Source organism: Bos mutus, chromosome 3 (genome assembly GCF_027580195.1).
Source record: "Bos mutus isolate GX-2022 chromosome 3, NWIPB_WYAK_1.1, whole genome shotgun sequence".
NCBI lineage: Eukaryota > Metazoa > Chordata > Mammalia > Artiodactyla > Bovidae > Bos > Bos mutus.
This window is the reverse complement of record NC_091619.1, coordinates 29,302,436-29,314,754: the sequence shown is the minus strand read 5'-3', so window position 1 is coordinate 29,314,754 and position 12,319 is coordinate 29,302,436. Positions and strand designations below refer to the sequence as shown.

The following is a 12,319-nucleotide window of genomic DNA, read 5'->3' as shown; positions in this document are numbered from 1 at the left end:
AGAGATGAGAGGGTAGCCTAAATCTCCTTCGACTGCCTCCCTGATCGTTTGACCTGACTTGGTGCGCAGGCCCAAAGCCCTAGGCCAGACTCCAAGCACCAGTCCACATTCCCTGCTCAAGTTCCACAAGCCCTGAAGGGGCCAGAACGGAGATGAACGATAGCAGCTGAACGGAGGCTGGGAGAGGGGGTAGAGGGATTCTGTCTGCACCCCTAGTGCTGAGAGTCTCCACCCTCTTGACCTATCAGCAGTCGAGTGAAGTTCTATGTGGAGAAATCACAACTAGTCCTTGATTATAATGTAGAATTATTTTTAGCATCCTTTATTTATCTATGGCCACCTTGTTAGGTCTCTAAATCTGTAAACTCATAAAGATATTATGTTTATCATATTTTAGAAATGCAAATGCCATAACTCAGCAAGGAAAGATAAGATATACCCGTTGGTAATATAAGCATTCATAAGCTGAGGCGGTAAGCATGGCAGTTCAGGTCACAGACTTTAGAGCCAGGCTGCCTGGGTTTAAATCCCAATTCTGACAGCTTGCTAGCCGAGTGACTTGAAGCTAGTCACTTGACCTCTGCATAGTAATTTACTCATCTGCAAAATGGAAATGATAGCAGTACTTTAAAAGTCAAAGTAAAACTTAAGTAAGATAATCTGAATATAAACACTTGGATCAGCATCTAACATGTAATTAGCACTGTATAAGTATTTGTTCTCGTTAGTATGCTGTGCCCCTATTCTGATGCTGTATCTATACTTAGATGGCCCATCTGATTTGTAGTCCACAGGTTACTTCATACCAACACCACCACCTTTGATGTCTAACTGCTAGCAAATCCCCTCTTCAGTAATATTTGAAAGCAAAATGCTTATTTTTCCTTCTTTCCCAGGCCCAACACAGAGATACTTTCATTGAAGAACGCTATGGAAAATACAACATCAGTGATCCTTTAATGGCGCTCCAGAGAGACTTTGAAACCCTAAAAGAGAAGAATGATGGCGAGAAGCAGCCAGTGTGCACTAACCCGCTGTCAATTCTTAAGGTGGTGATGAAACAGTGCAAGAACATGCAGGAGCGCATGCTGTCGCAGCTGGCTGCTGCTGAGAGCCGGCACCGCAAGGTGGGTGACTGGCTGACACGAGCCCGCAGGCTCCTGTGACAGCTTTCTAAATAGTGCCTGATACTTTTCTGTCAGCTGCCAGGTCTCATGGTAGTTCTACTGGGAGGTCTCACAGGTGTCCAAAAAAAATAAATTAGCTTACCTAGGAGCCAGGAGATAGAAAATGCAGGTTATTCCAAATGTTAAATTTAGGGAGTATGTCAGACACATTATTTTAGATGACAGTCCTTCTTGATACGACACTCCAAAACACTTGGTATGTTTTTCAACTCTTGATCACCCAAACTTTGGCAACAAACTGGGGCTTGACCAAGCCTTGTAGCTGAACAGAGTGTTCTCTATTTGCTTACTTAAGTGATAAATAAAAAGATTAATAGGTATTTGGGTATTTGGGGAATGCTGTATCAGAGAGAGAGAGAATTTACCTGACTGTAAACATACAAGCCAATAGATTATTTTTATTTATTTCTGGTTTTGAGTTTCATTGCATTTTACCTCTCATGAAACCATAAACAGTCCCCAGGTTGTTTACCTTAAAGCTGTTCTCTATTAGGAATGTGTGTGTGTGTCTGTCTGTCTGTCTGTCTCCAGGTCTTACAGCATCTAAGATAGGACCTGTGCTTTCCTCTGCCTCATCTCATTGGAATTCTTCTAGTGCTTGTGATTTCATTCCCCAACTTGTCATTTATAGCTCACATTTGGCCTGGAAAAGATGCTTGGCTAGAATATGCATTTTTAAGAACTTTTGGTTCAGATTTATATCAACAAGCTGGGGGGACATTAGTGCATTTAGTAGGAAGTGTTTTATTCAGAAAAAATTGGGTTAGCAGCTGCAGTTTGATAGATCTTCGTTTACTTTATGGTTACCTGCTTTAGAGAGCCATCTGCTTAGAGTGAGTCTGACAAAGTGCTTAAGGTCTTAGGTCTTGCCCACAATTTTTCTTTCCCTTCAGAGAGTCCAAACAAAAAGCCAGAATGGGAGTTCTTAACCACGAATAGGTCTCAGATGTTCCATGACCCCCCAGAAAATACAATGAATGCCAAAATTTATGCATTTTATAGAAAATGATTTTTTTTTCCTATCCTTATTAGAATTCTGAGTTCTCCAAGACCCAGAAAAGTTTAACTTCTGGTTTAGACTGAAGTAATCTGAAGACATTTATGCTCCAATTTAAAAGATGTCAATGAGTTAGGGTTAGTTGCCTAAATTTGGGGGCTTTTACATAATATTATAAGAAAATCTACACAACATCTTTATTTAATAGGCCAGCCTGTTTTCCATTTCATACATAAAGTAACTGAGTGGCACTAAAGGGCTGGCTGGCTATCATGCCTGTTGAAATAGTGTTGGGATAATTTATGGTCCTAGGTGACTGGGGAGAAGAAGAGTTAAAAAGTTCAAGATTTCCTAATACTATATTTCAACGTAAGATAGCATTAAATGTTTTAAATCACTGCCTATCTATTCTTAAGTGTTTTATCAAAGTAGAACATTGACTTCATTAGACATCACATAGTACCCAGAGGCTTATAATTAGCGTGCATATAGTCCCAGTTTTCCTGAGAGAATTCCAGTTTAAGCCTGGTGCCTTGGCAGAGTTGTTAACAATACCTACTTTGGCTCTTAGACATATTAGTGATTTAAACAGTGAATTACATGGTTACTCTGCTTATTATGAAAAATAGGGTTCCCTAGTCTACCTCTTCCCATTCCCTCTCCTCCTCAATATTAGAGACAACCACTTTTCTTTTAATGTTTTATTTTGTAAGCTAACTTCCATATATTTTTCCATATTTCTAACTAATATATTGCTCTTTCACTTTATCAATTTTAGACACTTATATTTACTTCCTTTTATTATAGATGTGGATTTTGTTAGCACCCCACTTCCCTTTCTTCTTCACCCTGCCATCTTCCCAAAATAAAAATAATCCCCTTTCCTCAGCTTTATTCTCTGTCATATCTGTTATTACCAAATCTGGAGGCTGTCACATTCTGTCTCTTCAGAGTATAAACATCTGGTATATTCCTGGGCAGTAGATGCCTGCCTGGGCATTCTGTGTACAGGAATCAGGTTGAAGGGACAGATAACTCTTGAAAATACACACCTGGAACTAGTTCCCTTGTCTTCCATCCTGCACCTTACCTCTTCTCTGCAGTATCTGCCACCTGCAGATACCCCTATGTCTTTGGGGTACTACAGGGCAAAACAGCTTCCTCCATCATACCAAGTAGCTACCATCCCTCCAGCCTCTTTCTTCAGAATATTAAAAATTTGTCTGCCAAAGTCTCTCTTTTTAGGGTTGTTTTTTTTCTTTTCATCCCATTTCTGTAATTTTAGAAGCCTCTGTGGAGAGGAGAAGCCAAAATCTTTTTTTAACCAGAAGGAAATACACCAGAATGTTTTCATTTTTGTATTTAAAGAGGAGTCCCAGAAAGTCTTCTTTCTCCATTCATAACAGTTGTTAGTGAAGACAAACAATGAGAAATGGCCATGGGGATGACAGTGCTCTGACTTTGGGAGGTCCGGGCCAACCCACCTCTGAATCATGAGCAGAAGCTACGAAGAAATCCAGAATTATTGGAATATTATGCAGTTGCAGGCAGGATTATGTGGGGAAGTGCCCCTTTAAACCCGTACTCTCCTTAAAGTTGGGCTTAATTGCTTGGCACCAGGGTAAGTGGAATGGGTTAATTAAAAGGCCTTATGAAAAATCTCCACTTCAGATCTCAATAATTAAGCCTTCTCATATGCAGGATGAAGTCTAGAGAATCTTTGTACTTCTTATCTAACTGTATACAAGATGTATATATTAATTAAGCAAGGCACAGTTAGGATGTCACCTATTTGAAATGTTTAATTTCAGGCTTCACTCTGGTACCTCCAGTGATTTGAGCATCACGGGGAAAGCCTCAGCTTTCAGCTTTCCATGAATCTGCCTTACTTCACCTGTCCCCTAATCCCAACAAACTTATTAATTCTCTGAAGCCTTTTCAGTCCCTACAGCTAATGAGTTCTTTTCTGTTTACATGCCACTTTGTGTGAGATAAAGTACATATTGTATTTTTTCTAGAACATATCTTTCACCCTTCTAGACAGTGTGCTCTTTGATGGCCCTGACTAGGATTTACTTACTTATTTATCTATGAAATGTGATCTTGGATGCTTAGACAGGCACTTAACTGTTAAATTGTATTCTAAGTGTGACTCCCTATATTTGGAAATGATTTTTTTAATTCCTTAAAGGTAATCCTAGACCTTGAAGAAGAAAGGCAAAGGCATGCACAGGACACAGCTGAAGGCGATGATGTCACCTACATGCTGGAGAAGGAGCGAGAGCGGCTGACTCAACAGGTAATTAAGGTGGAAGGGCTCGGAGCAGCATTTGCCTAGAGTAGTATTTCCTGAAGATTATTCTGCAGGGTATAAATTGGTGTTACTCAAAAAAAAGGGCTTTGTGGTCAGATAACTCTGGGGATTACTGTATTAAACAAAGTTAAAGAGGCTTCCCTGGTGACTCAGATGGTAAAGAACCTGCCTGCAGTGCAGGAGACCTGGGTTTGATCCCAGGTGTTCATGTTTGATCCATTGTTCGTGCCTGGAGAATCCCATGGACAGGCTAAAATCCATGGAGTCACAAAGAGTCAGACATGACTGAGCGACTAACACACAAAGAGGTTTCTAACTTCCAATTGTTTAGACTTTGTAGTATGCCAAAGCATGCTGTGAGTCTTCAAGATTAATATAGGGTAATCTGTGTTTAGCAAATCTATGTTTTCATAAAATCTGTTAACATAGATCATTCACTATGGACCATCGTTCCATAGAGCACACTTTGGGCAACACTAACTCTGAACGCTCAAAACTTTTTTTGACTTAGGACTCCTAGGAAAAAATACATTTTACATCACAAATACATACACATATATACATATGCTTGAAACAAAAATCTCATGAAATCATACATAACCCTTAACTACTTATAATACACATTAATATTTTCACTTCTGTTTCATTTGTTCAAATTCTTAATGGCTCACTAAATGGTTCCCCATCCATTCATGGGTCTCAGAGTTTGAAAAACACTGACTAATAGGGTTCCTTGCACCCTTTCCCTCTCACTTTGTTCTTTAAGTAGGGTTGGGATGATGATTAAAGCCAATGGCATTTGTGTAGAAGAATGATTCATATGCAGCTACTTATGTTTGTTTGCTTTTAAGACCAGAAAGAATTATTACTGAAGCTTTAAAGGTTTTGTTTTCATCAGCATTCATCACAAAATCCAGTATATGTGGCTTTCTGCTTTCTGTTTTGATTGGTTCTAATCCTCTGAACTTTCCATAGACCTAGAACACAATGACATTTCAGATTCCCACTAATAACCCTGAGATAGTAAGAACTAGAAGTGCCTCCTTAATCATCAAAGCAAGATTTAGTCGTCGTGTGTACATTTTTATGTTAGGTGTTGTAATACTTAAGAAATATTTAATGTAAGCACATGGCATGTAACAGTTGTCAGTGTCTCTTTGTTTCCTTACTCTAATCCAGATGTGTGGTGGCATTCTTTTGCAGTTGGAATTTGAAAAGTCTCAAGTGAAAAAGTTTGAAAAAGAGCAGAAGAAGCTCTCCAGTCAGCTGGAAGAGGAGCGCTCCCGCCACAAGCAGCTGTCCTCCATGCTGGTCCGGGAGTGCAAGAAGGCCACCAGCAAGGCCGCGGAGGAGGGCCAGAAGGCGGGAGAGCTGAGCCTGAAACTGGAGAAGGAGAAGAGCCGAGTGAGCAAGCTGGAGGAAGAGCTGGCCGCCGAGAGGAAGCGGGGCTTGCAGACGGAGGCCCAGGTGGAGAAGCAGCTATCTGAGTTTGACATCGAAAGAGAACAACTGAGAGCAAAGCTGAACCGAGAAGAGAACCGGACCAGAACTCTGAAAGAAGAAATGGAGAGTTTGAAGAAGGTGGTGAAGAATCTGGAGGCTTTGCACCAGCGAAGTGGCCCCAGTGAGCAAGTGAAGAAACCAGTAACCGTGTCTAAAGGCACGGTAACTGAGCCACCCATGCTAGTGTCTGTATTTTGCCAAACAGAGAGTTTTCAGGCAGAGAAAACACATGGGAGCAGCACAGCCAGGGTGACAACCAGCGAGCTGCCTGGCCCCACCACTCCCACTTACTCTTATGCAAAAACCAACGGACATTTTGACCCAGAAATGCAGACTACCAAGGAGTTGATTGCAGGCAGCAATGTAGAAAACCAAGTGCCTCCACGAGAGAAGCCTGTGGAACTGACCCAAGAAAAAGCAGTGGAGAACGGCGGGTGTCCTGTGGGAATAGAGACACCAGGCCCAGCGCCTAGTCATCTGCCTTCCAGCGGGAGCTCACCATCTCCCAGCAGCACTGCCTCTTCCTCTCTCACGTCCTCTCCTTGCTCATCACCAGTACTAACTAAGCGCTTACTGGGGTCATCAGCTAGCAGCCCTGGCTACCAGTCATCCTACCAAGTAGGGATCAACCAGCGGTTCCATGCAGCTCGGCACAAATTTCAGTCCCAAGCAGATCAGGACCAACAAGCCAGTGGGCTGCAGAGCCCTCCATCCAGAGATCTGTCCCCCACCCTCATAGACAACTCTGCTGCCAAGCAGCTGGCCCGAAACACGGTCACTCAGGTGCTCTCCAGATTCACCAACCAACAAGGACCAATAAAGCCCGTGTCTCCTAACAGCTCTCCCTTTGGCACAGACTACCGAAATCTGGCCAGCACTGTCAATGCGAGAGGTGACACCAACCATTCACCTACTCCAGGAAAAGGGTCCAGTCCTCTGAGCCCTCTGTCTCCAGGGATCAAGTCCCCTACCATCCCCAGAGCTGAGAGAGGAAACCCTCCACCCATCCCACCCAAAAAGCCTGGCCTCACTCCCTCTCCATCCACTACCACGCCCCTGACCAAAACTCACTCCCAGGCGTCCTCTTTGACCACTGCAGAAGACCTTGGCAGCAGCTGCTCTTCTAATGCTGTTGTCGCCAATGGCAAGGATGTTGAGATACTTTTGCCTACCAGCAGCTAGTGCCTAGGAGGGAGTCTCTGCGTTTGACATTCCATCCGATTTCGTCCAGGAGCTCAAGAGTCAAACCGTTGAGTCAGATCATGTTATTTATTTTGATCTTAGCTGAAACCGTCTTATAATACATTTAGTGTGTTTCACCTTTTTGTATTTTATAAGTAGAAACTAAGTAGTTTGGAATTTTATGATTCCCATCTTTGTGCTAAAGCTAGAAGGGCACCTCAAAGATACCTAAGCTTCACAGTCACCATCACGTTATGATGGAGAAAGCTGAGTACCAGGTGGTGATTTGCTGTCTGTCTGGGGACTCAAATCACTCAACACTCATTTTGAATTATGCAGAAGTGGTTCATGCAGATTTTTTTATTCCAGATGAACATGTTTTAAAAGTGCCTGAAATTAGACTGCCATATGAATGTGATTCTGCAGCAGAAGCACAGAATGGATCATTTAACTGCAAAAAAAAAATGAGATCCTCTGTGAATTCTGAATGTTAAAAACCAACACTGCTTTTAATCCTCTTTTACTGTTTTAATACAAGCTTTGTGTTCAGAAATAAGGCTGCATACGTAGAATGGGAATGCTAAAGGTGAATGATAACTCACCACAAAGTGAGTTTTGTAAAGCCCTTGAAAAACCCTCCTGAACATTAAGCAGTTGGGGTGCTGATTTTCTTGTACTCTGAAAAAATTTCATCACTCCCAGTTTCCTGCATAAGTTCTTGAATAGAATGAAATCACATCTCCTTCAAAAATGTCTTCAGGCATCTACTGTTGTGTAAGGAACTTCTGATTCCGATTGCTATTACTTGAATAGGAAATGGTTACTCATTCTGTATAAAAGTTTTGCAACAGAATGAGATCTTTATTCTGTAATCAAAAAGCAATAACTTAAAGTTCACCATCTTTGTAATATTATAAGTCAGAATTATACAGATTTTAGCAAATTGTTCTACACTTATTCTCCAAGCTGCCAGCACTTGGTGTCCGTATCTGTGGAGCCAAATTAACTTTTACCTAAATGAAAGTATACATATATCTGTATAGATACACACCCCTTTACGTGTTTAACATACACACTTAAACACATAAATATTAGTGTGATTGTATCTTTGGAGTTTGCAATATAGTGTAAAGGATGAGTAGAAATGCATGTTAAGATTACCTACCAAAGCAACTAGATGTAGCTGGGACCCAATCAAAGAAAGAATCTTGTCCATGGGGAGGGGGAAATTTCACATGAAATCAGGTCTTCAGCATCATGAAGACAAGGCCAAACCAACCCAGTGTCACAAAGCTCAACTGGTCATATAAATGAGAAAAACAAGTCAGTCACTCACTCAAATGACACGTAACAGCTGGGACCAGTGAGAGCCCTAGCAAAGTGAAGTGCCCATGCCCCACTGAAAAGGGCACCTCCTGTGCTGCTTCAGCTGCTTGTTGCTATGCAAGAATGCTAGACCAGGGTTACCAGCTCCTAAGATTTTTATGAAATCCAAATTTTAATGAGAAACATTCTCATTTTTAAATATCAAGAACTGATCAAAATATTTTAAAATACTGCTAAACATTTCTGCAGCTGGATTTAGCTCACAAGCTGCCAAGCTGCAGCCTCTTTAATTCTAGAAACTTCTGTCATTTTCCATCACAGTGAGTTTGTGTGGACAAAAGCCTCCAAACTTTCCAATTTGTTGGCTAGCACAACCAACAAACTCCCTAGAGTATAATGACTGTCCACCTCAGACGTGGTGGTTACCTGATTTTGTGTCCACAAGGATGGAGAGATGTCACATACATTCTTCTAGTCAACACTTATTCCAGCAGCCAGGGCATCCTTGGTGGCTCAGTTGGTAAAGAATCTGCCTGCAATGCGGGAGACCTGCGTTCGATCCCTGGGTTGGGAAGATCCCCTGGAGGAGGGCATGGCAACCCACTCCAGTATTTTTGTCTGGAGAATCCCCTTGGACAGAAGTGCCTGGCGGGCTACAGTCTGTGGGGTCACAAAGAATCGGACTCAACTGAGTGACTAAGAACACAGCAGGACCTCCTGCTATGATTTAAACCTATTTCCTCATAACCCAATATGAGTTGATGGGAGAAAAGCAGGTGATGGAAATCAAGATAAATCACTCCAAAGTACACTGGTGTCTGCACAGTTTGACTAAAGCCAATGCATCAGAAAAAAAATGAAAATACTGTTAATGCCCTAGCATGTCTACCAAGTGATAAAGAGGTTATCTTAAACTTCCCAGAGCAATCATGCATTAAATTTTATTCCGTGCATTGTCACATGAACTGGAACTTTCCTAAACAGGAGAGGGGGCTATAATCCCAGAGTACTGTTACCTCTCTTGCTTTAAATGGTAATCTTACAAGTTGCATTGTGCTCTTCTTTTGTTTTGGCATAGATATATATATAGAGAGAGATACTATAAGGAAGTTTATTTCTTAGAAAGTGCACTGAATAATGTATTACTTTTACAGTGTAATATGGGGGTGGGGAAGTGCAAAAGAAATGTGTATTTTTGCTAGTTGCCTATCTTCTGAGATAAACAAGCACAATACTGCAATGGATCAAATAATCCAGTTAGGTATTAGAGATTAGGATTTAAGTTTGCCGTAGACTGTGTGTGTGCTAAGTGAAAGTTCCATGATCCACAATTCTGGTCTTAACCCATGTTGCGAGAGCTGTTCCTGGTCAACAGATCATAGTGACGTGCAGCACACAGCACAAGCACTAACTAGTTACTAACATCTGTAAAGCCAAATGTACTGTGCAGAAGTCTTCATCCATTTCTATAGCAGACGACATTAAAACAACTTAAATCACACTGTCTGGGCAAAAAGTAGTCTTGTTTGTACCAAGTGAAGAATGTTGCACAACAGGGCCCAGTTTGTTGGGGAAGGAGCAGATTGGTAAAAAGGGACCACTGGCTCCTGGCTTTAAAAAAAACAAACAAAGATACACGACCCACCCAGGTTAGACCCCACAAGGACATGGGACGCTGGTTTTCCTTAGAATCTTGGAGCTGAGAGAAGCCTTCACAATAGTCCAGTCTATAATTTTTAAGTCATTTGGGGGTTCTGGACCTTTTGAGGATCTTAAGAATAGCTGGACTCTGTCCCCATAAAAATGTATATGCTTATGTGCAAAATTCAGTTGATGGCTTCATGGCGTCCAGAGACCCTGAAGCCATCCATAAATCACGTACTGTAAGATAAGAATGCCTGATCTTGTCCAGCCGTCTCATTTACAGATGACTCGTGCATCTCTGGTCTCAGTCCAGCGCTATTGCTGCTACACTGTTAGCAAATGCAAGTGTAGCCAGATAAAAGCACTTGAAAGTCCTCTGACGTACAGAAGATGTTCACACAGTGTGGTTGTTTACGTATCGACGTTCCTAGCATTTAAGCCAATTACTGGTTATATCCATTTTTCAACAAATTCTTCTTATAGCCATTTTTTTCATAATGGCCTGCAATCACTGTCAGCAATGTTCCCTTGTCAATTTGGGTGTGTGTGTGTATGTGTGTATGTATATGAGACACAGGTTCGATCCATGGGTCGGGAAGATCCCCTGGAGAAGGACATGGCAACCCCCTCCAGTGTTCTTGCCTGGAGAATCCCATAGACCAGTGAGCCTGGCAGGCTACAGTCCGTAGGGTCGCAAAGAGTCAGACACAACTGAAGCGACTTAGCACACATATGTAGTTTTATAAAGAGTACTTCTGATGCTTGGCTCTTGAAACAGAATTTCAAATGTCTTTTGAAAAATCCTACTTCAAAATAGTTCATATTTTCAAAATGCATCAGACGTAGGAAATGAGCATCATTTGTTCCGTAAGAATAATTTTAATTTAGTTGCTATAAAACTAGTTGAGAAAACCTGAGAGCCTGTCCACCCATTTGCTCACATATCAATGGCCAGTTTACTGGTAAAAGCAAAGGAAGAGAAAGGACACTGTTGTACTCACAGGAATCCTGCTAAAAATAAAGATTCCTGGGGACTGGGCCTGAGGGCCAGCTGATGCAGGTGATTTGAAGATCACATTTTGAGACATAGTTCCTCATAACCCTCACTTGTTCTTTCACAAGAACTTACTTGCCTCTAACATAAGGAAATGACTTAAAGCTCTGGAATCTGTTTTGCAAGAATGTCAATGGTATTCGAAATCAAGAGTGCCTACTTGGATTCCAAGGACCATGTTAATGATTTCACTCACATCTTCCCTTAGTAATTTGCACAAGGGTGCTGCAAAGTGTTATCCCCGGTGTACACATGAGGTAGTGGTTCAAGACCAGAGATTTGTACCAGGGACCTTAGTAGGTGACAGGGCCTGGATTGAAAACCCAGTGCTTTGCTGCTTCCACTACCTGTTTGCCAAATGAGAATCTCCTGAGTCACTCATGACGCCAGCTCCAGGCCCCTCCCCATAGAGATTCCAATCAGTGGACCAAGGTGGAGCTCAAGATAAGTGTCTGGGCTGCTGCTTAGCATGAGGCAGGTTTACACCTCAGGACACCATGCTGCTGCTTTACCACCCTAACCTAGAGGCATTTATCAGCTCAGGTAAGTGGAACAGAAAACATTAATTCCCCTCAAGCAACTGAGATCTCTTAGATCCTTAAGATAGAGACAGAAACCAACATAGCTATTAGAGAAAAACCTCAAGGTACTCACAATCCAGTTGGGGGCACACAATCCAGTTGGGGGCACACAATGTTATAAAAAGTTACTAGAAACGACTGAATAATGCAGGCGGGGTGAAAATGCCCTATAGGGCCACTAAAGGCGGTCCTAGCAAAAACAGCTCCTTGTGGGCGGAGAGTTAACTAGAGAAGAAGCAAATGCCTTTTCTCCTCTCTCCAAAGCATTATTTACCTGGACTTCCACACTATCTCCCTGTGTTTCCAGTATGTTTCAGTTGGCTTGTCTTGGTCTTCGGATGAAAGCTGAGTCCTGTTTCAGAGAGACTGACAGAGCTCCCAGGCCACAGCAGTCTGCAAAAACATTCTCGAGTAACCTATAGAGAAGACCTGCTGCTGCTAAGTCGCTTCAGTCGTGTCCGACTCTGTGCGACCCCATAGACGGCAGCCCACCGGAACGTGTAAAAGCCAAGCTGAGAAAGGACCTTCTGC

General features: G+C 42.1%; 2 protein-coding genes across 4 annotated transcripts in view; one reads left to right on the top strand and one right to left on the bottom strand.

Annotated features, from left to right (window-relative positions):
• CTTNBP2NL (CTTNBP2 N-terminal like) overlaps positions 1 to 10,010 on the top strand; it is a 51,721-nt gene extending 41,711 nt beyond the window's left edge. For all 3 annotated transcript variants that reach the window (XM_070367482.1, XM_005887084.2, XM_070367481.1), the window contains 3 exons: positions 897 to 1,127; positions 4,376 to 4,483; positions 5,702 to 10,010. In XM_070367482.1, the coding sequence (XP_070223583.1) occupies positions 897 to 1,127; positions 4,376 to 4,483; positions 5,702 to 7,183 (1,821 nt within the window). In that variant the 3' untranslated portion in view covers positions 7,184 to 10,010. The remainder of the gene's footprint in view (positions 1 to 896; positions 1,128 to 4,375; positions 4,484 to 5,701) is intronic.
• The window catches only part of ST7L (suppression of tumorigenicity 7 like), a 147,269-nt gene that overhangs the window by 6,352 nt on the left and 128,598 nt on the right, over positions 1 to 12,319 (bottom strand). The gene's annotated exons all lie outside the window — the stretch shown is intronic.